The following is a 27,095-nucleotide window of genomic DNA, read 5'->3' as shown; positions in this document are numbered from 1 at the left end:
CGATGAATAGTGTACTCAGCAGAAAACATCACTGGGACCTCTCTGCCCTCTAGTAAAGACCCCTTTATTAAACTTTGCATCCCTGAAGCCTATGGTATTGTGGGGGACCTCTCCCACCCTTCCCACAGGGCTATCTTATCAGCATCATAGGCCGCAGGCCAAAGTAGTGCTCTGTGGCCCCTGTTTTGATAGCAAAATAGAAACATACATAGGCATCAGAAACATCATGGGTCCCTATTCTTCTGGGACCCCTGGCCAGTACCCATTATGCCCATATATTAAGACAGCCCGGTGGGCCACAGTCTCTTTGTCCCTCTTCCATCTGACAGAAGGTACTGTAGCATCTGAATCAGTTCTGCAACAGCTTCTACCCCTTGGCTACCAGGAACTCTGAGTTTGGTGCTGACTCCCGACCGCCCATCCTTCCTTAAATCTGCTCTTAATAGTTTATTTATATAAAGTGTATGTTTTATTACTATTTTTATTTATTACTCTCCATTCTAATTAATTCATGTGTATTCATTTACAAATTCTGTTTACAGTACAGTTCTTCACTTGTCCTGTTTTTATATATATGTTGCACTGGTGATCCTGGGGTACGTTATTTTGTGCCACTGTATTCTGCAAAACAGTGTATGGATGGTGTGACAAAAATCACTTGACTTGGGACAGGACGGACACACACACACACACACAATACGGCCAATTTAACAATGGTATGAGCACATGTCCGGTCAATCTAGAGCCCAGAACAGCAGAACTCTACCAAACACAGTCCCAGATTCAACAACAGTACCTCAGTAGGTGGACAATGGCCACATAACACAACTATGGTTTTAGCAGTTCATCTCCTTAAACTCTTCTGTGAGAGCTTTGCCCTTCTGGCTTTTGACTGACTCACCTAAGTGAGGCAAAATTGCTACCTTTACGGTGGACCCAGGAGTATTTCTGGGTGATGTGGAAGCTCCCTGCCTTCTCCCGACAGCGCCTTCTGGTGGCACCCAGGGACCCATCAAAGGGTTGCCCTTCTGAACTACAGGTCCTATTGATCCCTGCAGGAGTCCAAACTGAGACCATACTAGAGTAGCATTGCCACCATTTGTCCTGGGGGTACACTGACTTCGGCAATCATGCGCACCCAGCACGGGATAGGAACCTAGAGCACCACTATGTATGCAGTCCATTCATTACGGCAACCCGGACGGTTAAAGCGTCACCCTCCATCCCAATCAGGATGCCAATCCATCCATTCAGGCATTAAGAACAGAAGACTTTGGTTCGTGGAAGGAAACTGGAGTGCTTGGAAATCGAGGTCAGCCTGCCATTGGGAGAAGAAGAAACTGGAGCTCCCGAAAGAAACGCAAGCGGGGAGAACATGCAAAGTCCACGCTGGGAAAGCCCCGATCTTCATGGTATCATCTCACACACCCACGCCATTGGACGGAGTACTGCGAGCCTTCGTAAACATCGACACCCTGCAGTTGTTCAAAATTGCGATTTTCTTTAATGGGATGTTCGATTTTGTGGCTAGTTATACGCTTTGTTCAGTTATGAGGAGACTTATTAAACGTTTCTTTCAATCCACAGGAGACTCCAAGTGTCACTATTTAATCGTCAAACGAGCCGTGGCGCTGTTTTTGGGGGCGGGGCCAACTAACGGGTACAGCGCTTTATATGCGCGCACGTGAACTTGCCGTTAAAGAAGGTTCGGGAAAACGCCCAAAAAAGTCTTTACGTGTGTCCCTCGTTAATCGCTCAGGTTAATCGTTTTCGGGAAGTTACGTTGTGAAAGCCTGATTTGCGTAAGCATGACCATGGTGGATAAGATAAATGAGGGCTGACGTTTGGGTTGTTGTGGTCCCGACTCTCAGTTGAGTACTATGTTATTTCTCACGATATGGACGCCTTCACTGATTCACTTTCTCGGTCAAGCTGCGCTCCGTCTCTTTAGACCGCCACTTTTTGCAGAGCGCCAACTTCGCACTGAAGCCCAAGGCTGAACGCGAACGAGGAAGTGCCGCGTATCGATTGAGACGATGAACTGCCAATCTTTCATGTACGTCAGACGTCTGCGGTGGGTGTGCTTGATATGGTGTCCCCCCGCCCTTCCTCTTTTTTAAGCACATTACCATCGCAGACTTTGGAGGACGCCGCCAAGAATGGTAAAGGTGAATGTACACGTGCTTTTTAAGTACAAATACCTTGACGGGGCAAATCCCAATAGCTACGGTACTTGTCTGGAGCCTCACCGCCGTGCGCTCCAAATTGACGGGAAATCGCAAAGAGTAGACGGGCTGTTGACCAGGCGAGCGTGCAGATGATCGGCCGGGCCCGACAGGGAGCTGAACTTGCAATCCACCGGAAAGGGGCTGCGCAAAACCGAAAGTCCCTGTCGTCGTAAACGACGTGTATGCTCAAGATTTTACCCAAACTGCCAGTCACAGTCTGCTTATGGAGTGTGAACGGTCCCACTGCAATGAGAGATCGGGCTCGTGTGGTTAATCAGTACTATAGCACCAGTCTCAAGTTTTCCAGCCATTATTGCTGCTTGACTCGCGGATGTTTGTTCACATGTTTATGTGCACTTCAGGCTCCCACGCCTAGCTGTAGTTATTGTTCTCCATCTTTTTGCTTACAGGCAATTCTGATTTTGCTTTTCTTCACATACCCTGCTGCTCATCTTGATCTACTTCACACGTCTTTCCCATCCTTTACTTTGCTCAGTGCGCTTTCACCTTCAGGTCTGACCCCCAGAGCCCCTCTATGTCTGCACCTCACTCGCCCCATCGCCTGGTTCTTGAAAGGCACTTTAAGGGTATTTACTGGGTTGTGTGGTTCCTTGTTGGACCGTTGCTTGACAAAGCACCATTTCATTTTGATAAAGGTTCTTTCCATATGAATTTAGGCTTTGAAAGAACTGCCACCATTAATGTGTGCTAGGCTTTCTAGCAGGACACTTAACAGATTAAGAAGACCTGAACTTAGCCTGTGTGATTGTACGCAGCGAGAGTCCTTTTAAAATCGTGACCCATTGGTATTTCACAAATCTCTTACCATCTAATCATGGTTATTTACTGTTATGGATCTAAATAAATAAAGGTTCTTTCTGGAATATTCATGTGGTGGGTCTTTTGCGAACCAAAAATGGTTCCCCTGTGGCAGGGGTGGGCAATGTCGGTCCTGGAGAGCCACAGTGGCTGCAATAAAGTTAATTATTGTTGATGAAGCACTTACTGCTCGAGAGACATTTTGATGCTTCATTTTAGTGGCCTCATTAGCCATAGTCAGTTAGGGCTTGGGGGTGAAAAAGGAGTCTGGTGAATTCTGACATCAAAAGCTCATGCTTTAAACTTTTGAAATACTAAAACTCTGTAGGCACAATTGATGAATTCTACAAATACTATTTACACTGAATGTCTTTACTAAATTACGACGGCAGATTTGCCTACAAAAAAAAAAACAAACTTTGTTTGGTATTGCATTGTGCATATATTTTGGTAAATTAACACCATCTACTGTACTCATGCTGTTATAATGGATGAACAAAGTCACGCAGCTAATGGATGGATGGATGTCCAACCAACAAGAACACGGGGAGAACATGCAAAGTCCACACAGGCAGCCATCGGGGGGGATTTGGGCTCGGGGTGTTAAACCTGTGAGGCAGAAGAGCTGACCGCCGTAACGTCAGGTCACGTGACTCGTATCTGTGTGTTTTTTTCCCTTGACTGCTGCTGCTTCCATTTCTTTGTTGACCTGCAATCTGCTTCTAAAAACCGCAAACGCAAGCAGGTGAAGTCATCAGTAGGAATTAATAAGAAGTGCATTTTCAGTTTTTATCTTTGGTTTCTTATGTTTTATTACTTCAAATGTTTCTTCATTTCTTCAAGTAGTACAACAACTTCTGTTTATATTTTATTTCATGATTACATTTTAGCATCCCAATCCCTGCATTCTTATTTTTATTTGTTTTTGGAAAAACTGGGTGCCATACTTTGACTTTGTCAAATTTACTGCACACCATCTCATAAATTCTACTACAAAATTTGCCAAAAATAGATATGATCTTCTTTTGTTTCCCACTGTTGAGTAACTTTATGGTAACAGTTCTAAGGCTTTGAGTTTTCATCCTTTTTCCAGTTTTACTTTTTAAAATTCTTTTCTGCCTATTTTATCCTTCATTTTGCATTATCTTTCTTTCTGTTTCTTTCATTTTTCCTTCATGGTGGAAGTCAGAATTTATTTGAATTCCAGTTTTTATTAAGTACTGTAATGTAACATTTTTCTGTTTTTTTTTTTGCCTGGTATCATTTAACTTGAAAATGTGTATTTAGTAATTGTTGACTAATAAAGTTAATTTTAAACTTCATCTTCAGTTTTTTTTTCTTTCATTCTTTTCATTTTAGAATTTCTTTCATTCATTTTGGAACCTTGAAGATAATCAGTTGATTTTTCTTATTTGACATATTAAGTATTTTCTTTGTGGGGCAAATTGGGGTTTTCTTTGTTTTGCTTTACTTATGATATTGTAAATGAGTCATTGATTATTGATTAATAAAGTTCAATTCTTTCTTTCTTTTGGATTAAAGGTATCCCTTTTATTAATGAAGTATTTGCCCGTTTGAATTTTTTTAAGGTGATATTCGGCAATAATTTCCTTTATTCTTTTTTCTTTCAGAGTATTATATTCGCATTGTTGAAAATCACCAGACATTACCAGGTGCTTAACTATGCAGCAGTTTTTACAACAAGAAAAAAGGCGCTTTATGTTTTAATTCTCATTCTGTGTCTTGCATCTGTATTTGTAATAAATAAAATTACAAAGGTAAGCCTAATATTTGATCAGACCAGCGCTGTCATGAATACGAGGGAACGTTTGCGCGGACTCTTTTTTCCTTTTTCCGTGGACAGAACGTGGCGTTCCGAGTCTGTGAAGCGTTCCTCCATTGTGCTCTTTGTTGCCCAGTTTTCCACAACAACTTGCTACTCTTGAGTAAACCTAAAATGGGTCGACTGATGTCATTATATTGTGTTCAGCATTTTATTTTTTACTATTGATTTCAATGACTGTATTCCTAGTGAGATTTAATATTTTAAAGATTTCATTGAGCTGCCCAAATTCCCCCTTTTTAATTCTGTTGGTTCTTCTTTACAGATTCATTTCATAAGGATGAGTAAAGAACATTCCTCCCACAAGGCCATCAGTCATGTATTAAGAAAAATCGAGCAAAACCTGAACATTACCCCCTACGCCAGGATGACTCCGCTTTCTAGTGCAGAGGAAAGCCTGGTCACCCTTTTAAATCCCAAGCCCAGTTACAAAGTGGGAGAGACGCTCAGTCTTCGCGTGGATTTGTATGATCAAGACGGCCAACATAAAAGTTCTGGAGGGGATTTCTTGTTGGCCAGAATTTTTTCTTTGTATCTTGATGCCTCTGCGTCTGGTGTGCTCGAAGACTTTAGTAATGGGACCTACAAGGTCACCTTCACATTGTTTTGGCCTGGACGGGTAGAAGTTTCAGTACAGCTGGTACACCCCAGTGATGTGGTATCTGTATTATGGAAGGCCAGGCAGCAGGACTATGATAAAATTATGTACACGGGCACCTTCATGAGCCAAGGAATACAGGAGGAACGGCAATGTTTTCAGCACTTGGTCAAATGGAAGCAGCTTTGTAAATATAAAGATTATAGGGATAATGAATATTTTTTTTGTCTGAAACCTAAAAACCTGTCCTGTAACCATCTTACGTATCTTTATTCAAAGAACAGTGAGGATCTCAACCTCAGTCATCAAGAATTTCACATTTTATTGAGGTATGGCAAAACTCTCTACTTCTTTCATGTAGTGGAGCTCTCCATCCGCCTCCATGGCATGGTCTGCTATTTCTTAAAGCTACAAGTGACTGTGCTAAGCCTTTAGTGCTGGACACAGTCTTGGTAACCAACCATATATACTGCTTACCTGCATCTTGGTGCCTAATCCTGGTCTCAAAATGTGAAGTGGGGTCCAAAACTCAATGCCTGGAGAGTCATAGCAGCTGCAGGTTTTCATAGCACCCACCTTCTTAACTGGCAGCCAAAGACTGCAGCTAATGCATCAGATTTGGTTCTCTTGATTTTAATTTTAAAATTCCTTTTACCAGAAGCCTCTTAACAGTCAGTACTGTGCAGCTCCAGGTCCAAAACACTTGCATTGTGGGGCCCATACTTGTTTTTCTGCCAAACAATGTTAGAAATAAATAGAAGCCAATTCTTGCAGTTAGTGATATGCGGTACTTGGTGGTGCGCTCACTCCAACACATCAGATAGTTCTAGTATTGCTTATTTATTTTTGTCCATATGTGTTTTTAACCTTGGAGCAGCTCCATGCGTATTAACTGGCAGATGCTCAGTGATGAAAGGAACCTGCAAGGTCTGATCCATCAGCAGCAGCAACTGGCTACTGCAGTGGAGTTTGAGACCCCTGTATTAAAGTTATGGGCATGACCCCCTACAAACGAGGCTGTGTTTACACAAGGCTTGGTACTTTTTACTTTAGATTTTGCTGGTTTTAACTTCCATTCTACTGTACACCTGTTAATATTTTTTGTTGCTTTAAGAGTTCCAGGTTTACTTTTATTTTTTTGTGGATTCCATTTGGCAGAAGTTGAAATGTCAGTGTGTTCTCTCATTTATTTTAAAGGTCAGATCTTGCAGTTGAAGTCCCCAGTGAATTTTTGTCCATTGATGTTAATGACTGCAGTGGTAAGAATCGTCTCTCTCCGTCTCCATCTCCCTCTCTCTCTCTGTGTAAATGTCTAGTGTTATACAGATCAATGAGTGCTTCCACTCTACAACTTGCACAAGACTACAGTAGGAACCAGTTTAATATAATCGAATTCGCCACATTACAGGTCAAAGAGAGGCAAGAGAATACATTTAAAAATCTTTGATATCTGTTGCCCTATGTGTACTTTCAGCACCTTTTCTCATGTATCTGACCCTCTCTTGACTGATGCCCCCTTCTCTCGAGTGTGTTCCCATAATGCCTGTTTCTCAGTCTCTGTCATTTCAAGGCTTCTTGCTTGTCTCCTGTCTACTTTTGTACTTCCCATCTTTGAAGCAGACTTTCAGTGTGCCTCCTACGCCTTTATTCCACCTCATGTGTTTCAGCCTCTCTTGCCTGGCACTCCTGTTTTCAATCACGTCACCAAAGACAAACTGACCAATCAGACTACTCAGAGTGACACCCCCCCCCACACACACACACACAGAGTAGCATTTTATTAAATAGTGGATATGGTTGGTCATTGTCAGTGTGGAGTTTGCATGGTCTGCCGATGCCTGTGTGCGTTTTTCTCTATGGTACACTTTACGTAGGTAATTTCAAATTAGTTTAATGTGAGTGAGCCGTACAACAGATGGGCACCCCATCCATTATTTGTTTCTCTCTTGCACCCTGTGCTACCAGGATACCTTCCTGCCTCCCACAATGTTGAATTAGATGACATGGGTTTGAGATTTTATATACATTTTTTTTCCCTAAATTTCAATGTTATAGAAATATGTCATTAAGATTAGTTTTGTTGAGTCAGATTTGTTTTAAATGAGTTTGAGATTGTATAAATTATATGGTCTGTCTTCTGAAATGTAAACTGTTTTTCAAATTTACATCTTCCATATGGCAAATAGAACCATTACATTTCCTAATACACCTTGGCAATTCTAAGAATTAATGCTATACTGCAATATAGCATTGGCACAATGGTTGGCAGGCAGCACGGTGGCGCAGTGGTAGTGCTGCTGCCTCACAGTAAGGAGACCCGGGTTTGCTTCCCAGGAACTCCCTGTGTGGAGTTTGCATGTTCTCCCCGTGTCTGCGTGGGTTCCTCCCACAGTCTAAAGACATGCAGGTTAGGTGCATTGGCGATCCTAGTGTGTGGGTGCCCTGCGGTGGGCTGGCGCCCTTCCTGGTATTTGTTCCTGCCTTGAGCCCTGGGATTGCCTCCAGCAGACCCCCATGACTCTGTGTTAGGATATAGCGGGTTGGACAATGACTGACTGACTGACTGACAATGGTTGGCATGACAGTGCCAGAGGGCCAGGCTCACACTGTGGCCTGGTGTGTGGAGTTTGAATGTTCTTCCCATGTTTTGTTTCAATAGAGTCCCAGGTGACCTTATTCTCCCCTTTATACTTTTTATTGTGTAGACCTCAACAAAAAGTCTCAGATCCCACACACACATACCACTATTGTCAGGTGCTGCAGTTCAACACTTCCTCCTCTCTTCCCTTCTAAATCAATAATCTCAGACAATTAGACAGAGTATAAGAAAAGGCAGGAGAGACTTACACTTTTAATTATACATTATAGATAATATGCCCAAATTATAAGGACACAGAATATGACAAGTTTTGGTTACAAAGCAATACAACCTGGTAATGCTAGATGTGTAGTTTCAGGTGGAGCAGCAACTTGAAGATACATTTGATTCTTCCTGGTCAGGCCCAGGTAGCCCACCGGTCTCAGTATGGCTGCAGAGACAAGTTGTCTTCTTTTCATGGAGGAATGGCAAGAGAGAAAGCATGCCTTTGGAAGCCTCCTTCTTTATTGTCTCTCTGCAGCTCCTGCCACACACGTCCCTGAACACTTCACCAATGAAACCGCTCCGACACAGCCCCCTCCCAAGTTCAGGTACTTTACTGTAACATTCGCTAATGAAAAAGCTCAGACAAGCTCAACCCCTCAGTCTAACATTTTCCTGTAAATCCAAATAAATAAGAAAGAAAGGAAACGATTAAATTATAAAACGGGCCCAGATGGTGCTTTCATTATCAATGAAATTCTGGGGGAAGAGAACTGGTTTGTCCAGCTTCCTGACTCATTTAACATTACAAATAAAGGCAGACAAAATATTTATCAGCTCATGCACTACATATCCTACATTTTACACGCCACCACACCCCATGTTTACCTGAATGTTCCTTGTGCCGCTGCTCACTAAATTTCAGAATTTTGAGTGTTTGACTAATTGGTGACTCTAAAGAAGTGTAGTCCGAGGGCTTTTGGCAGTGTGCTCTCCTATGGCCTGGTCCCCCTCTGTGCACCTGATGCCACCGCCTTTGTGAGTCTACTGCACAGCCTACCCACACTGACCAGAGCAAAAATGCCTTTCATTGGATTTTGTGAGCAATGCTGAGTGACCAGAGAAACGCCAACTCGGTGGGAAATTGAACACTGTGAGGCTGGGAAGTGGTCAAGCTGCTTGTTCTACCATTTCATTTCCTGCAATGATTTTGAGTCAAAGCAAACATTTAAAATGTTATGTTCCATATGCAGAAAATTAATTTTAATGTAATAAGTTTTTTCTTTTGTACCTTGGGAATGGGCTTTGAAAATCTAGTAGCATCAATGCTGAATCTTGGTTTAGTTCCACAAGTACCGGTTGGTAATTCTATCAATACTGTGCTTGTCTGCTTATCTGAATACGGCCGATTAACGTTCTTGACAAACCTCCTGTGTTTTTTTTTTTTCCTCCATTAGACAATTTTCAAGGACCATCTCTAAAATGCAAAATGGGAATGAAGTTTGAATCTCCTGGAGGCTTTTTCTATTTAAACAAATGGTATCCCAAAAATTGCATCGTGTGTCAGTTCACAAGGGTAGATGAAGTTAATGGCTGCCTGAAAGGAAAGCAGATCTACCTGTTGGGAGACTCCACTGTGCGCCAGTGGATTGAGTACCTCATCAAGATCCTGAAGAGTGAGTAACGCATTTAGCTACACGTAGATTACTAGCAAATGTTACCTTTGTCTACCACACTGCAGACACCATTTTATCAGCAACACAAACTGCCACAAGAATAAACAAAATTTATGTCTCTGTTCTTGAGCTACAGGAGTGTGACTTTTATTAGTCTAACCCTGTTCAGATGGGAATGTCTCTGATGAGTGACCACTTCTTTACTCTTGTAAACCCTAAGGATGTGTTGGTTCTTTACATGTGATGGCTTGTGCTTGTGGGGGTACCATGATATAGGGGTGGTATTAGGGTTTTTTTTTTAAATAGCTTTTTTCACAAAGGTTTCCAAAATCAGACTTTCATTTTAGATTTTTTGAGGCTCATGATTATGGTGTTTATTTTTGGAGATTCCAACCTCATAAAAAGTTATATTTTTTTTGACCGTTTCCTCTGCTTTTTTTATCTCATTATTACAGTTATGTTTTGTAAAGATTGTCTGAAACGCTCTGCATATTGCTAGAGGTGCGTCCTCAGAAGTTGCAACATTTGGGTAACGGCACAACAGGATAAAAGTTTATCTGGGAAATTACTTACATGAATTGTAAACACAAAACCATTTTCATAGTGCTCTTTCTAAAAGGTTTTGGTACTTTTTTTTCCCCTGGTTTTTTACCATGACTTTTGTCCCTTATTTTGACTTTGACGCTTGAGTCTTTGATATCCTTTCTTTGCTCTTTTTCTGTTACTCATCTTTTCTCCCAGTCAATCCTCAAATCTAGTCAATCTGCTGACACTAGGGTGCTCCGCCCCCTGCTCGCTTCGCTCGCCAACCCCTGGTGTTGGGAATGACAAAGAGCGTGATGTATGAATGAGATATAGAGTAGTGTGACGGTGTAGATGATGCAAATAGAAAGCAAACAATAAAGTGTGTGGCACAGTGTAAAGGTTTATTGGAAAATTTCTTTGTACACGCCGTTTAAGTGTAAAAGGTAATTCCAGGTCAGAACTTGTAAGGTCAATGAAGATGGTTATTGTTGTGATCAGAGTCAAGTTTGTCAGAGCTTAGAAAGAGTTGTGTCTCTCCAGGAAGTAATGGAATGACTTGGGTATTTATGTTTTCCACATTAATATTTTTTGGACATAATATAGTGCGTTGTGTTAAAAGGGGCATTTGGTCTAATGAGATTGCTGTTCCAAATCTGTCTGTAACTAAGTCGTTGCAGATAAAGGCTTGAGGAATTGTAATAATATGTGGCTGAAGTCCATCTGTATTGGTGAGTGTACAATCTCTCAGTTGTAATAAGCAATTGTTATGATCTGGTTCTGGACATCGTATCTTTTTTACTAACTGTATCTTTTGAAAGCAATGCCAATTGTCTGCGTATTTTAAGGTGCACTGAACAATAGCTGAGCGCATGGCATCTGGAAGAATAGCTAATCACTGTCTTAAATCTCCTCCTCATAAAAGTACCTTTCCTCCAAAGCGAATATTATTATTCATAAACGTTTGTAGAAGTTTATGAATGGTGTTGAGTAAGTGACTTCATGCCATTGTACATTCATCAATAATTAACATTTTTTCAAGATGGATGTCACGTGCAGTGCCACCGTTAATGTTCATAGTGGATACTGATTTGTAGGATCTAATGCAGTTGATAAAGATTTCACTTTCAGGTACATCGTCAGTTAGAAGCTTCTGTAGATATTCAGTATATGAATGTAAAGAAGGCATTCTAATTTGACCCTTTTGACAACAACGTGTAAATGTATTACTTGTATTGCCAGTTGTTTCTTCAGGGAAGTGAACTGAATGACAGTGATTGCAAATGACATTCATTAATCCGAATGAATTTTCCTGGTGTATGTTTTGCTTGTGCCGTTTGAGAGGCGCGTTGTTGCATGTGTAGTATTTGGGACGTGTTGTTTTGGAGCTGTAATCGATTTGCCTGTGCTGTGTGAGAAGCCCGTTGTAGCCTTCCTTGCCGTTAACGTATGTCTGAGACGGGAGGTGTTTCGTTTTGAATCCGTGCCTGTTGTGATGCAGCACTTTGATTGATAGTTTGCGTCATGTGGATCTAGGATGTAGATTTGTGCATATTTGCGTTGTTGATTTGTTTCAGGGTGCACTGTTCCAATGCGATGCAGTATTTGTGCACATATGGGAAAGCAGTATGGGCCATTGCCTTTTGTTGGCCTGATATTTACTCCGGTAGATGCAAAAGCAAATGAACTATTGTAGGATCTAATGCAGTTCATAAAGTTTTTACTTTTAGGTACATCGTTAGTTAGAAGCTTTAGTTGAGCTTTGCGTTTTTGGAGTCGAGACATTTTTTCTTTTAGAAATATGGATAAGTAATAAGGAGTATTGCACTCACTGTTAATATGGAGCCTTTTCTGCGGTTGAACGGTTAATAGTGCCTTATTGTAATGAGATCCACCTATGCTGCATAGCCGTCTATTTTGTTGTTTCTTTCGTGTTCGTGTGTTTGTTCCTGTTATCCTTTCCTTTTCGTTTTGTACCCGTGACCGTGTATTCATGACTTGTTTCTTTCTCAGCATGCGAAATATGGATAAGTAATAAGGAGGATCGCACTCACTGTTAATATGTTTCCTTTTCTGCAGTTGAACGGTTAATAGTGCTTTATTGTAAGGAGATCCACCAATGCTGACACCTATGCTGTCTAGTGTGAAGGTGTTGACGTTCACTTTAGAATATGTGGCTTTGGGTGTCACTTCTTATGGATGTGTGTGTGTGTGGGGGGGGGGGGGGGTGAGGATTGTTGTTGCGCGAGCGTCTTCTTTCTTTTTGTGTTTCTGTGTCTTGTTGAATCCCCCTCTGTGTGTGTGCCGTCCCTTGCTTGTAGGGTCTGTGGGGTGGTTTTGTTGTGTTCTTTTTTTTGTGTTCCATGGGCTTGTTGAATCCCCCTCTTGGTGTGTGTCCCGTCCGGTGCCTGTAGGGTGGGGTTGCCTTGCTGTTGTGCGCGAGCCTCTTTTTTTTTTTTTTTTTTGGGTCTAGTTTCGTGTCCAATGTGTTTCGTGCTTTGCCTGCGTTTGACTACTTTTTTATGTGCCTTTTCCTTTTTTCGGTGCTCGTTGTGCTTCATTTCTTTGACTCCTTTTTTCTCTTTTTTCTGTGCTCACTCCTTTTTTCTGTGGTCTTGTCCGCCTCTCGCGGCTCCTCATCCGCCTCTCGCGGACTCTTTTTGCGCCTGCGCAGTACGTCTTTTTGCGGCTACGGCCCATGGCCGGATGTCCCTGCGTCCATCCGGTTTAGCATTCTCGGTTAGTAATATGGATAATGCGTGGTCTGGTTAATAATGTATATTACGATTATTGAAAATTACCATGGTTACACTGTATATCACTGTATAATCTATGAGCAGATACTTTTCAGAGAGAGTCCAGTTTAGTGCTTCTGTTGGCAGCAGTTTCATAGGTTAACAGTGGGCAGTTCTACTGCGATGGTTTAGTCAACTGAAGTAATTCCAGAATATCTGTATTGTGCAAAATACAAAAAAGATAAACATATACTGCACATACCTTTTAAGACCCAGAATCTTAAGACTGTATGGTAAAAAATAGAATAACTGTCAATAAAAAGGAAGAACTGTATTCAATAAGCAATTCTTGCTAATTCCTTTGGTGTTTTCCATTGAACAAAAATTCTCTTAAAACATCCATCCATTATCCAACCCGCTATATCCTAACTACATGGTCATGGGGGTCTGCTGGTGCCAATCCCAACCAACACAGGGTGCAAGGCAGGGAACAAACTCCAGGCAGGGTGCCAGCCCACCTCAGGGCACACACCCACACACCAAGCACACACTAGGGACAATTTAGAATCACCAACGCACCTAACCTGCATATCTTTGGACTGTGGGAGGAAACCCACACAGACATGGGGAGAACATGCAAACTCCACGCAGGGAGGACCCGGGAAGCGAACCCAGGTCTCCTTACTGCGAAGCAGCATCTATTAAAACAAACACAATAAAATGTTCATATGCATTGATGAATATGGCCTTGGCAGACGCTATCAAACTAAGCGATGCAGTACAGGCTGCAGAAGAAAGCTGTCACACTTGTCACACTATCGAAATTAAGTTATCTCAGGAGTGGGATTTAAAATTTTCAAAATCCTCTTTCTGTGGAAGTTTATGTTAATAGACATTTTTTTTCTTCTGCTTTTGTAAAAACTCATTCCCTTTCCCCTGATTCCCTAAGCATGTGCTAAGTTACTTAATGGTGTGAACACACTGAACCCAGCCCCAATGGGATGTGGCCGCTCCTCCAAAACCCTCTCTTAAATGGTGATTCAGTGGAAAACAAACAGTTTTTTATCTCCTCTTAGCTGGATCAGCTGCAAGCCTGCTGCTTGCTGCCGAACATTTAAAAGTCCGCAACGCACCTGACCTTTTGTCTCACTGCCTTGTCTGTCTTCCCTCAGACATCCTCTGCTTTATTCTTTATGCTTTATTATGCTGTATTTGAATAAAGTTTGTTTCTTGAAAACCCTGAATAAACCTGTGCAACTTTGTGACCCAAGCGTGACAATGGTTAATGCAGGGCTACCTTTATTATTATTGTTATTATTATCATCATCATAGACTGTGGAACGTATCAGCATGTCTCTCTGTTATAAAAGAAAATCTTGAGACGAGACTATTGCTAAGAGAAGTCCCGCCGTCCTCTCAACCATTTTCAACCATGCCCGTGGTCCTCTCACCTCTCATTCTTGTGAATGCTTTTGTCAGACACATTTCCTGCGCTCTCAGCTCTTATAAATTTTTACATTTTCTTCACTTTAAGTTCCCAATAAAAGAAGACTTATTATGTCTAAATCTTATTGAAGAATTTCATCCCGAAGGGTTATGAAAAGAATAAATGAGTACACAGGCAATCCTAGCACAGAGAAACGATGAAGTCAAACAAATTAACGTGAAAATTGTCGATCGGTTACACGGCAAATTGGTTAAATGCATATCAATAGACGGCTGAAAAAGATGGTGGTTGTTATGGTGCAGAAGATAAAAACATCAACTTACAATATCCTGTAGAATATCTACAACCGTTAACACTGTCTGTCTTCCACTGGCCAAATTACTGTTGAAAGAAGGATGTGTCATAATGTTATTGTGTAATGTATGCCTGAGTGATGGGCTATGCAATAGGACAAGATTAGTTTTATTCAAAATTGGTCGAATAATTCTGACATGTAAAATTTTAACAGGCGACAAGAAAGGTAATGTAGTACTATATCTGCGGGTAACATTAGACACCAAAGGAGATCTGGATAGGCCATTCGTATTAAAACGTTTACAGTTTCCCGTTACAATAGCTTTTGCTATGACAATTAACAAATCATAGGGATAAGCATTCGAAAAAGTCAGTTTATTTATTAGAGAGAAAAAAATGATATTCACTCACGGGCAGTTATATGTTGCATTGTCACAATGTAAGTCCAAACACAGAATCAAAATTCAATCAATGCGATATTGACATAAAGTTAATTCAAAAAATTGTTTTTACTTTCCAGCAACACATTTCTTTCACTACCTTCAAATTAGAAACATTGTTAAACAGAACTTGCTCAGTTTTCCTCACCTCCCATCTCCCTCTATGCTGGAAAAAATATTGCTCAGTTTTGAGGACTTAGACAGCATTTCTGCAATATATAAAACCATTTTACAGTCCCTCCCTTTCAAAGATCCAAGAGGACAATGGGAAAAGGATCTCGCACTCAACATATCAGAAAAGGAGTGGAAGGAAGCAATGCAGAAAATTCATTCGAGCTCCATATGCACAAAGCATACAATTATTCAACTAAAAATTATATATCGAGCACATCTGTCTAGCTTAAAATTGTCCAAAATGTTTCCAGGTTAAGATCCAACCTGTGAACGCTGCAATCAAGTCCCAGCCTCACTGGGTCACATGTTCTGGGCCTGCACCAAATTAACGTCATTCTGGACCAAAATCTTTAAGAGCCTTTCAGACAGCTTTGGTGTCACAATCCCTCCTAACCCATTAACAGCTGTGTTTGGTGTTCTTCCAGATGGGCTTTAAGTGGAGAAGGACAAACAAACTGTGATTGCCTTCACTACACTATTGGGACGCAGACTTATCTTGCTCAACTGGAAGAATCCTAACTCTCCTCTTTTAAGTCAGTGGGTAACTGATGTTATATATTATTTGAAATTGGAAAAAATAAAATTCTCACTTAGAGGATCTGTGCAGAAATGTTTTGCAAAACCTGGCAGGATCTAATCAATGACAATAATTTTTTAAACTACTGAGGAAGCAGATTCTCTCCCCATTTCTTTTTCTTCTCCATTTATCTTTATTCACTTATTAATTCATCTATTCACTTATTTTTTACTAGCTTTAAGTTTTATTCTGCTGCCCATGTTCTCTTTCTCAGTGGTGGGCGTTGATTTGTTTTCAGTCCTATTTTTGTAAAATTGATCTATTTGTATGGAATGTTGTGTGATTTCAATAAAATCATAAAAAAAAGAAATTCTTTTACAGTTTTACAGTAAAAGTGTAAGTATAAAAAGTATTTGTGTGTTAATTTCAAAGCCAAACAGAACGAAAACATATAACGCAACGAATACCTCTAACGCAACATGAAACATAATTTTCTTTCATTTTATTACATTTTACTATTTTTTACTATGGTTAATTACTCACTGCAATGTAAAATAGGTAAGTCTATTATGCATATGTAACAATTCCATTGAAGATAACAATCTGTTTAAACTGTACATCTGATTCCCCATGGCGAGCAGAGGGCAGAGCCCCCTAGTATACATTAAATCACTTCACAAATGTATTTTCCATTGGCAGCATAGAATACGTGTCATTAACTTGTACTACTTTATTTTCCTAATTTTTTTGCATCACTGCATTATTTTTAGTCATTTAGTTGTTTAATGTTTGTAAATGCATACAAGAACATTCCTCAGAAGGCGCAGTGAGAACGTCAAGAAAAACAGTTTTAGGTTTTGACGAGTAGAAAGTGTGATCTTGTGTCATAACATCATACAGCAGAGAAATTCAAAAGTAACAGCCTGAGGTACGGAGAAGGGAGGGCTGACATGCAGACACAAGCAGCAGTTTAGGAGTTCTTGGATGGACATTTTTTTTTTTGTCCCCATAAGAAAAGACTCTGATGAACTCCCTCTATTAGCCTGAGGTACTCTTGCTGAAGTCAGATGTTTAATATATACACCTTTAAACAAACTTGAGTGAATTTAGCTTTAACATTGGTGGGAACAATTAGATGGCTCAGTGAGTGTCACATTTGTAAATCACCCCAACGCAGAGGCGGTGATTTCAAACTGCAAAGAGCAATGGTGCTCTCGATAACCTGGCTTGACAGAGGGCAAGCTTCTGATTATGATGAAGTTGAGAAACCTCCTAAAAACCTTATTAACATATAAATGTCTGTAGTGTATGCAGAGAACACATTACACAAGTTAAAAAATAAACATAGCCTGTGGCAATCAAACCTTTTCTGTAGTATCAGATTATAAATTGGCATTCAAAGATGATAATGGGCAAATGGAAAATGGGAATGTTATGTTGTCACAGGTGCTGTGTGTGCTCTCTGTTGTTCTCTGTAAAAACGATAGTGTAGGAGTCGATGTGAGTTTGAAAAAACTGGCAGCTATGTTTGTGAACTGCAAAATATGTATTTAAAATAACCAGGGTGTCACACCCCATCAAAAGGGCTACTGTTAAGAGAGCCGATAACGAAGAGCCACAGGAGATGCAGGCTTCAGTACTCAAAACACACGAATCAACATGTCTGCCAAACAACGCCAGTAAAAGCACGGACAAGGCGGTACAGCACCCACTTTCTGACTGCCCATCCAAATGAGTAACTAAAGGAATTTAACATTACTGTCTAATTGGAAATGTAAATATGCCATGCCAGAACAGCAAACTAACACATTGCACTGTATATCGCTAGACCACAATACTTATCTAAACTCTACTTGCTGTGGTTATGCCATATATCAATGCAATATTCAAAATGACAGAAAGATATCAGAGCAAACAGAGGCACTTCTCAAATGCTCCTGTGGTCTATGTGTGTGTGTGTGTGTGCCCTCTCATTACAATGTGCAAAATAATTATTAAGCTTCAGTTACCTTGTGCTATTGAGCTCCTGAATGGATAACAGCAGTTTTAGCTTTTTATTTCCTTCCAACGTCGTCTTTTATTCAGTTTCTTTTGCGTTCTCCCTGAACCCCAGTGGTTTAGTGCAGGGGTAGGCAACGTCGGTCCTGGAGTGCCACAGTATGTGCAGGTTTTTGTTCCAACCCAGTTCCTTAACGAGAACTCAATTATTGCTGATGAAGCACATATTGCTTAAGTGACATTTTAATGCTTCATTTTAGTGGTCTCGCTTGTTAAGGTTCTCCAACCTTAATTGCTTATTTCAATCTTAATCTGCTGCATTCAGTGTTTTAATTGCTCCTTATTAGCAATAAGATGTAAAACAGGGGTAGGCAATGTCGGTCCTGGTGAGCCGCAGTGGCTACAGGTTTTCATTCCAACCCAATTGCTTAATTAGAAACCAATCATTGCCAATCTCAGACCTTATTTAATTTTATGGCTTGTTAGTCTGTGCAATGTAAGGCTTTTATATCGTAGATTTTTTTCCTTTCCAAGGATATCATCCAAATGATCTGAAGCCTAAAACAGATCATTTTCAGTCTGTCACATTTTTCTATTAAGTGTTTTATTAAATCAAACCGTGCATGATGAACACACACAGATGTAATTGGAAAAAAGCTAGCTGGAGAACTGCTGGCTGCTTTGTCTTTTACATCTTATTGCTAATAAGGAGCAATTAAAACACTGAATGCAGCAGTTTAAGATTGAAATAAGCAATTAAGGTTGGAGAACCTTAACAAGCGAGACCACTAAAATGAAGCATTAAAATGTCACTTAAGCAATATGTGCTTCATCAGCAATAATTGAGTTCTCGTTAAGGAACTGGGTTGGAACAAAAACCTGCACATACTGTGGCACTCCAGGACCGACGTTGCCTACCCCTGGTTTAGTGCACGTACTGAAGGAATGAAGGAAAGGTATTTTAGGAAGAAGCCCAGCGGGTTTAGCCTTCACAGCCCCAGATTTCGCCACTATTTACTACAGGATTTTCACAGGTTTTCCCCAGATGTGTATTCTCGATTGAGAATCAATTCTGGCCCTGTGAGAGTAAATATATACTAATATAGTAAATGCTGCTTATCCTTTTCCTCTTGCTCATGCTGTACCTGCTGCCTTCTTTCGTTTGCTCTTCATCGCACCTCTTTTTAAGCTCTTTCAGTCCCACGAACTGAAAGTCTCATCCTGCCTGTTCATTCACAGGTCAAGTTGCTATAATTACTCATTTTTTCATTAATAAAACAAAAATAGCCAGAGCCCTACTGCCACCCGATCTGCTGTCCACCATAGTTATTGTAATAACACAAATTTTCCACAATACACACATGATTATATAAATTCAACTACTGAAACAAACACACCCATCAATTTTAGACTGTATGTTGCTTAATTGCAGGTGAACTTTTAAATTTAGTTCTAACAAGTTGAAGCCTGTGTGGACTAAGCACACACATTTTATTTCCTAGCCAGGGGCCTCATGTATAAACGGTGCGTATGCACAGAAATGTTGCGTACGAACGTTTCCACGCTCAAATCGTGATGTATAAAACCTAAACTTGGCATAAAGCCACGCACTTTTCCACAGTATCTCATGCCCTGGTGTACGCAATTTCTCCGCTCGGTTTTGCAGACTGGCAGCACCCAGCGTCAGAGCAGTGCTACTGTTCCTGTGTGGTCAATCTTTCTTTCTTAGATCCACATTCCTGATGCGGCTTAATAAATACAGTAGACTGAAACTAACTGCATATTGTTTATTAGTGTAATGCATCTGATTGTAATTAACCTGCAGCAATATAATGGTCCAGGGAATAGCCATAGTATTCCAAATACCATAACTGCTTTAGCATTGTTACTCTCGATGCATCTTCTTCCTCTTTCAGCTGCTCCCGTTAAGGGTTGCCACAGCAGATCATCTTTTTCCATATTACTCTCACTGCACCACTCGGAGTATTTATATCACTGTATCTGAGTGGGGAATCACAGCAGCAGCTGATCGGAAAGAGAATTATCGGTATAGAGCATGAAGCAGACACTGCCTGAGCCACGGCAAAACGTTTCAGAGACTTTCCTGTACGGACTTCGCTGTTTAGAAAAAGTTTCATCCCAAGAACTATAAACGCACTAAATCAGTCCATCAAGTGCTCCTTGTAGAACTGTTTGGACTTATAAGTACAATCACCTCACTGTAAACTTGGGATACAGTTATAATATTGCACAACCTGCGCCACTTTATAAAGCGCATATTTACATATGATGACGATATCATTTTTAAGATGAAATGCAGCAAAATATGTTGATTATATTATACAGATAAAACTTTAACTTCATTTAAATAATCTGTATTGTTAATAATTAAACATGTGAGGACACGGTGCCGCAGCGCTAGCTAGTTCATGGATTGTTCCTGCATTGCGTTGTATTCTTGCTCGTGCTGACGCGACACTGGAAGGATAGACGGATAGAATAATTAAACATGTACTACGAAGATATTTCAATGTTCCTTAAAAGTTTTGAAGAATCGGCGTTCTAAGCTTACAGATGGCTTCACGTCTATTACAGAGCTGATTGTGTGGCGATTGGGTATTTGGAGAAAGAAAAGTAAGGACAGGAATTGGAGGTTAGTACGTTTCAAAGAGACAGTACTGCTGCAACTAATTATTTCATCGAAGGTCGCACATGGCACAGCAAGCCTCTTGCGTGAGACTTGAACAATCACTGCGCCACCGTGTTCCCATGTTTAATAACATGCTTTCATTCCTATCATCATGAAAAAGATATCACGTATACATCTCAGTATTTTAATTATTCAGAGAGCTGTAATATCACGAATGTAATGGATTCTGTGTCCTGTCGGAGAAAAAGAAAGCCCGTTTAAGAAGCAGGTAGTGATTCACACACACAGCACATAGAAGATTAAATACAGAACAAAGCATTTAATGTGCCACTTTAGTTACAATGGGATTTGAGAAACTAGTAAATTAAACGATTTTAAGATGTTTATGATGTTCTACTTTAATGGCAAAATAAACTACGTGATTAAAGTGGAAATTTCAAGATTAAAGTTGACATTTCGTGCTTTTTTCCCACTGTGTGCCTATTTTTTTTTTTTTGTCTGTACCCTAATAAGCTTTCATATGACACTCAGACGGTGGGCTACGACTTGCCTTTTCACGGCGACTTTGATATGTGGTTTCTTTTTTCTTTCGGGCACTGTGCGACTTTGTGAACTTGAGCTTTCGAGTTTCACCTACACTGTCACTTGATCAACTTCATTTTGTTGATTATACCACTGTTTAAACCAACAAATAGTACGTTTTTCCTTTGCCTCCATTTGGTATTCGCTGAAATTCTTATATTTTCCCCCGTGCTTTTCCCATTGCCTTTTCACAGAAGGCTGAGCTTAAGGGCTATTTATATTGATTTGCATATTCAAAGAGGCATAATTCTGGGAGGAGTTGGGGCGGGACAGAAGGCGCGTGCACGTGCGTTACTTTTCATGCTGTATCGGAATTTATGTAGCGGAAGAACGTGGAAGTTTGCGTACATACAGATTCCTGCATCTGGATTTTTCTGTGTGTACGCACATTCCCGCTTTTGTGCTTACGCCATGTTATAGTGTGAGTTCTACGCATGGCGTTATGCATGAGGCCCCAGCTCATTATTTTGTTGGCAAATGTGAGGGCAACTTTGACCTCTGCATCTTTGTCTTGTGTTTTCATTTCCACGTTTATACCACCATATGCCACGATGTGTCAGAAGGACAAGTAACAAAGGCAGCTTCCTGATGTGCTCAACTGCAGTGAAGATAATAGAGGTATATAAATGTCTACCAGTGCCTCATTTCTACATGTGTGCATTTACCATGGTGTATTATTCAAAGTAAAAATCAATGTAAATAATTTACAAAATGTATATGTGGTGTGGACGTTTAGGTGTAGTTGTAGTCTTGGTTAGCTGCTTTGAGAGTTGGAGCATTTTTAATTTTGTCTATATACATTTTATAATTACATGTATTAGCAGAGTCCATAAAATTTGTTTTTGGTTGCATTTTACACTCTTGTGTAGTTAAAAACGGGGCTCAAATAGGCGTGCAGGAGCTGACACCAGATTCGAAGTCATGTCAAAAATGTGACTGTAAATTGACAGTAAATAACTGACTACTAATGGCTTTCCTTTTGCAGTGTTTTAGTGTATCATATTACAACAATAATACAATACTATACGGTAAACAGGGCCACACAGTTAATGTGATGTAGCAGTATGCCGCTGTTAAATTGCAGCATTACCCTGAATTTTTACCTGTTAACAGTAGCTAGTGATTTACTGTAAATTTACTGAATGTGAAAATAATTTATGTGCAACCTTGCATTTTAAATGACTAGCAATGTAATAACCAATCATTTTACAATCAGACATACAAAACACCATTTTTAAACAATTTCAGTGTTTAGTAGAATTATTTCATGTTGTCTGGTGGAAAAATACAGGTTGCTTTTGTGATGTAGGGTGTGATACGGGTCCATCAGTTTAGTGGAAAAAACAAAAAAACATAAATAAGCTTCCATAATCACAAAAAAAAACCCTTCAGCACACACACAGAAGTGAGTTTGCTAGCTATCCTTAAGTTTTTGTTTCCCACAATGCAAAGGGTCCTCAGGAACAAATTACAGTGTTACTGTAAATGGGGTGTTCCTTATGCAAATATACTTACCATATGCAAATTTAGTGTTCTGTGCCATTGTGTCTTAACAGCAATGCAACAATTATTCATACAATAGTCTTGGACATTGAAACTATTAATGAATATTGATAGCTCAGTCACTACTTGTGATGCAGAGGTCCATGGCAAAGTGCCGTTTGAAATAATAATTGGGTCTTGGAATGTGTGAGCTCCAGTAGGTGTGCACCTGCCGGCGGTCGCTCCAGGTTTGAATGTGGTGCTTGGCATATCATACACTCACATGCAAATGCGAGCAGATCAGTCAAGTGCCTCATTTGCACCTCTGAATGGGTGGAGGGTCACACCTGCACCCCATCAGCCAGGACTTAAGGGAGCCTGCAGAGCAAAGAAGAGGAGCAAAACCAACAGAGAAAGAAATGGAACATGAGAGCAGTATAGAGTGCCAAAGCAGAACGTGCCAGCAGGTGAGCAAGAGGCAGAGCGGTAGTTGGCCCCAAGGTGGAGCGAAGGATCAGCGCTCCATGGTCAGATCGTTCCCCGCTGATATTTGCACTGGAGTGGTTGCGATGGAGGTGGAGTCCTCCTCAGGGATCCGAAGTGCAACAGGGGAGCGAGAAGGAATGCTGATGGGAGGACAACCGATGCTGATGGGGGTCAGTGAGGAGGACCACAGCTACTGGAGTCTCCACCGGCTGAGTGAGGTAAGGCTGAGCCGGGAGGACTGAGAGTGGTGCTGGGCTCTTATGGGAATAGAGGAAGAACATTATGGACCCGATGACTGTTTGTTTCACATTGATTTTTTTCTCTGGATTTTAACTCACAACTTATTCATTGTTTTTATTGAATTATTTATTATGTAAGGTTTTTATGCATTGCACTATTTGCCCTTTTGTGTGGATTTGAAATAAAAGCACTCAACACTGTTTTTTTGCACCAAGCCCTTGCTGAGTGTGCGTGCCCTCGTTTGCCTGGCTCATCTCGGTTCATGACAATGGATGGCTACGGGATCAAGAGGCTCCTCAAAGTACCAGACCATTATATCTCTCTATTTATTATAAAAAAAAAAAAAAAAATCTTGGGAGACAAGATGTGATCTTCTCGGAAGACAATTTGATGTCCCGTGAGACAACATTTAAAACAAGTTCATGGACATTTAACCTAGCAGTTGTTTGAATGCGTTTGGCAGACATGCTTCATGTGCTTCCAGCTCTTAAAACGATGACAAGCAACAAGCAGAACACACAGCTCGCCAGCAGATGATCCGACCGCTTCTCCTTAGCCAAACCCAACTCCACCCCACCTGCACAACGCGAGTGGCGGAGATGTGCAGTGGCAAAAGGACAGCTGCTGTACAGGCTTTTAAATGATCGATGCGCAGCGCGACAAGCAGAATACACAGCTCGCCAGCAGCAGCAAGCCAGCAGATGATCCAACCACTTCTCCTTAGCGTGCATTCAGCTGCACCCCCTTCACAACGTGAGCAGCGTTATACGTCAAGCGAGAAAGAGATTTAACCATGCCTGCGGCCGGATATAAAGGACAAGTACAGTATTGTTTTTCCAAAAGTTTTAAAGTAAAAGTGTAAATAATGCATATGTAACAATTACCATGAAAATAACAATCTCTTTAAATTGTATATCCAGTAAACCAAACCCGGGTGTGGGCAAGCGAAGCGAGCAGTGGGCGGAGCCCCCTAGTCTATTTAAAATCATTCTGACCATTTATTGTTTTACAGTTTTTTTGACTATGAAAATACAGTTAATGTAATGTATTTTTACAGATTTTTTTTTTTTTTTACTGTGACCTGTTTTCCACAAAATTGACATGAAGTTTAGTGTTGATGGCCTCCTCAGTATTTGGTCACTTATTCCTTCTGTCGGTGGTCCTCTGTGTGAGTGAACATTTTCTAATGTTTGCAGAAAATCCAACAAATTTCCATCAGTGTACCTGGAGCCAGAATTTCACTTTAAACTGTCATCTTACCACACATATAAATGAAATGGTATAAAAAAACTGCTGCAACGCAGGCCAGTTCAAGTACAACTTTACAGTAACTTGCTGTCTTATGACAGAAGACGGCTTAGCCTAGTGTGAGTACACAATACATTTTTCAATGCAGTATTTTATCGTGAAAAATTACACTAACTCCAGTGAAATTCTGGGACAGTGTTTGGTCTGTTATTAAACATAAAATGTTTGTAGGAAGTACCCAAAGGAATGTTAAACTCTTGTGAACTCAATCCACACATGTGTAAGCAGCTGAGGTGATGCCAGTTCCTGGCCACGTGCCCACCTCTGTACCCATTTCACCATCTTGTTTTGCTGTCCAGAGCAGCTGTCGCACGTGTCGAAGAGGAAAATACTCCAGTTGACATATTGAATAAATCCGTTATTGAAGTCATACAGAATGCTTCTTTGCTTTAAGACAGACCCTTTTCAAAAATATGCAAATAATTTTTAAATTAGAGTTTTGAAATGTCAAAAATGTGTGCTCTTTAAATTGAACTTTGCTAAATCGGTCCACTGATAGCTGAAGAAGAAGAATGTGACGATGACAAACACGCCTCAAAATGTTGACATTGTTTGCCAAAGCAGACCTGTGGAGACCAGAAAGTCCACAGAAAAGCTACGCTTACAGTAACCGCTTCATTTTACTTGTGAGTCCCCATTTCTTTGACAAGTTACTTTGACATATCCTTTAATCTTCTTGGCACAAGGGACACAACAGAACATAACCAATTTTAATGTGAGACGTACACAGAACATTTTTTTGATCAAGAATCTTTTTTCTTTTTTTTCAGATTTGAAAATGACCAAAATGCCTTCTGGGATTTCCCCTGTGGTGGCAACTGATGTTCAAAGAAATATCTACATCGCCTGGATGAAGCACTGGCAGCCTTGGGTCAGCAGCACACCAAACGCCGTGAGCAGTGGGCAGTACATCGCTCGACGGCTCGACACTATTGCTGGAAGTACCAACACGACTGTTGTCCTTGCCCTCGGCCTGCACTTTAGGTCCTTCCCTATAACGTTATTCTTGAAGAGGCTGTTGAACATTCGCAAAGCAATCGAAAGACTTCTTCGGAGGAACCCATTAACAAGAGTCTTTGTCAAACTGGAAAACACCCGCGATCTCTCGGTTGACATGGTGCGCTGTAGTAACTGGCATGGCTATGTGCAAAATCTGGCTCAGAGGGAGGTGTTCCAGGGCCTGGACATTCAGTTCATAGACGCCTGGGACATGACCGTCTCCCACAACTCATTTGCCATCCACCCCTCCCCTAATATTGTTTGGAATCAGCTGACTTTGTTTTTAACGTACATATGTGATGAATGTTCTAATACCCGTAGCTTTCAGTGTGACAGTAACAGACAGGTGGAAGAAGATGACACAGATGACAGGTGATCCTATAGGTCCAAAAAAAAAATGTAACCCGTCAACTGAGCAACTGAGAGAGGAGTCATGAAGATCTTGAGGAAATGCAAGAGTGGAGAGCCTCCGTGATGGTGTGTACTGTGCAGCAAGGCACGACAGGCTCCGTCCTAATTGTGATAGACAGTAGGTATGTGCAGTGAATGTACAAAGTAGTTCTTTTGTCTTTGAATGAACATACTGGCTCAGTGACTTTAAAGAACCAATCTTTTTGTTGCATGTGCTACATTTTATATAACATTCTGTGACAGTCCGAAGATATCATCTTAACTTCACTTAAATGACGGCTGTCTTCAGGAAATGGCCTATTAGTAAACTGTTTGAGCAAAACGGTCATGACGACAACTAGCCAAAGACTGACTGGGTAGATGACACCAAACACCTCGCATTGATCGGTTCACCGTGTCTGAGGGACTATGACTGTCTGCGTACACGGACTGATTGAATGAACCAGTATGCCCGCTACTGATCTGGAGAAGTTCGTTCAGAAACTGCAGATGATTGACGCACAGTACAGTAAAGAATTAAAAGGACTGCAGACAACAGACTTGCGTTTCAATTCACGGATGATGTATGTTCGGAAAATTGCATCAAAAAGGACGGGGTACAAAAAAAGGAATTTGTGGGAGTTTAATACAAAACTGAAAAGAATTTTATTTAGTCCTATTTCAATGTTCTCACAGTTTTATCATGATGTGTGCACTATTCTAAGGTTCCATTTGTACGATTGTTTTTTTCTGTTGTTGAAATTTAATTTTTTGTCAAAATTCAATAGAGTATTATTATTATTATTGTGTGAATTACTTTTGTTGCTTGCATTTTGTATTGTTTGGTGGTTAAAGTTGTTACACAGTTCTGATACTGTTCTAGATTTCAAACTAGAATATAGCTCGTTTTTTGAAGTGAACAAATCAGTGATTCAAATCATTTTAGTGACCTGAAAAAGAATCCTGTTGCACATCACTAATAGACAGAAGAGTCATCGGCCCTTCTTAAGCACTCAAATCAGGAGAGTGAAGGGAAGACAAAAGAAAAAGTCCTCTACACAAGGAGAGTAACATCAATTTTTAAAA

General features: G+C 40.6%; 1 protein-coding gene across 2 annotated transcripts; it reads left to right on the top strand.

The window, feature by feature from the left end:
• The first annotated feature begins 1,752 nt into the window (after positions 1-1,752).
• On the top strand, positions 1,753-26,743 carry LOC114660710 (NXPE family member 4-like). Of its 2 annotated transcripts, none has more exons than XM_028813583.2 (6): positions 1,753-2,162; positions 4,679-4,825; positions 5,156-5,817; positions 6,686-6,747; positions 9,527-9,745; positions 25,391-26,743. In XM_028813583.2, exons 1-6 carry the CDS (start codon positions 2,160-2,162, stop codon positions 25,993-25,995), a joined length of 1,698 nt encoding a protein of 565 aa, XP_028669416.1. In that variant the 5' UTR covers positions 1,753-2,159; the 3' UTR covers positions 25,996-26,743. The 2 variants fall into 2 exon arrangements, with proteins under 2 accessions (XP_028669416.1, XP_028669415.1); XM_028813582.2 differs by having other exon boundaries at positions 1,753-2,168.
• The last annotated feature ends 352 nt before the right edge of the window (positions 26,744-27,095 follow it).

This window comes from Erpetoichthys calabaricus, chromosome 11 (assembly GCF_900747795.2).
Source record: "Erpetoichthys calabaricus chromosome 11, fErpCal1.3, whole genome shotgun sequence".
Lineage (NCBI taxonomy): Eukaryota > Metazoa > Chordata > Cladistia > Polypteriformes > Polypteridae > Erpetoichthys > Erpetoichthys calabaricus.
This window is presented reverse-complemented; position numbering and strand designations above follow the sequence as displayed.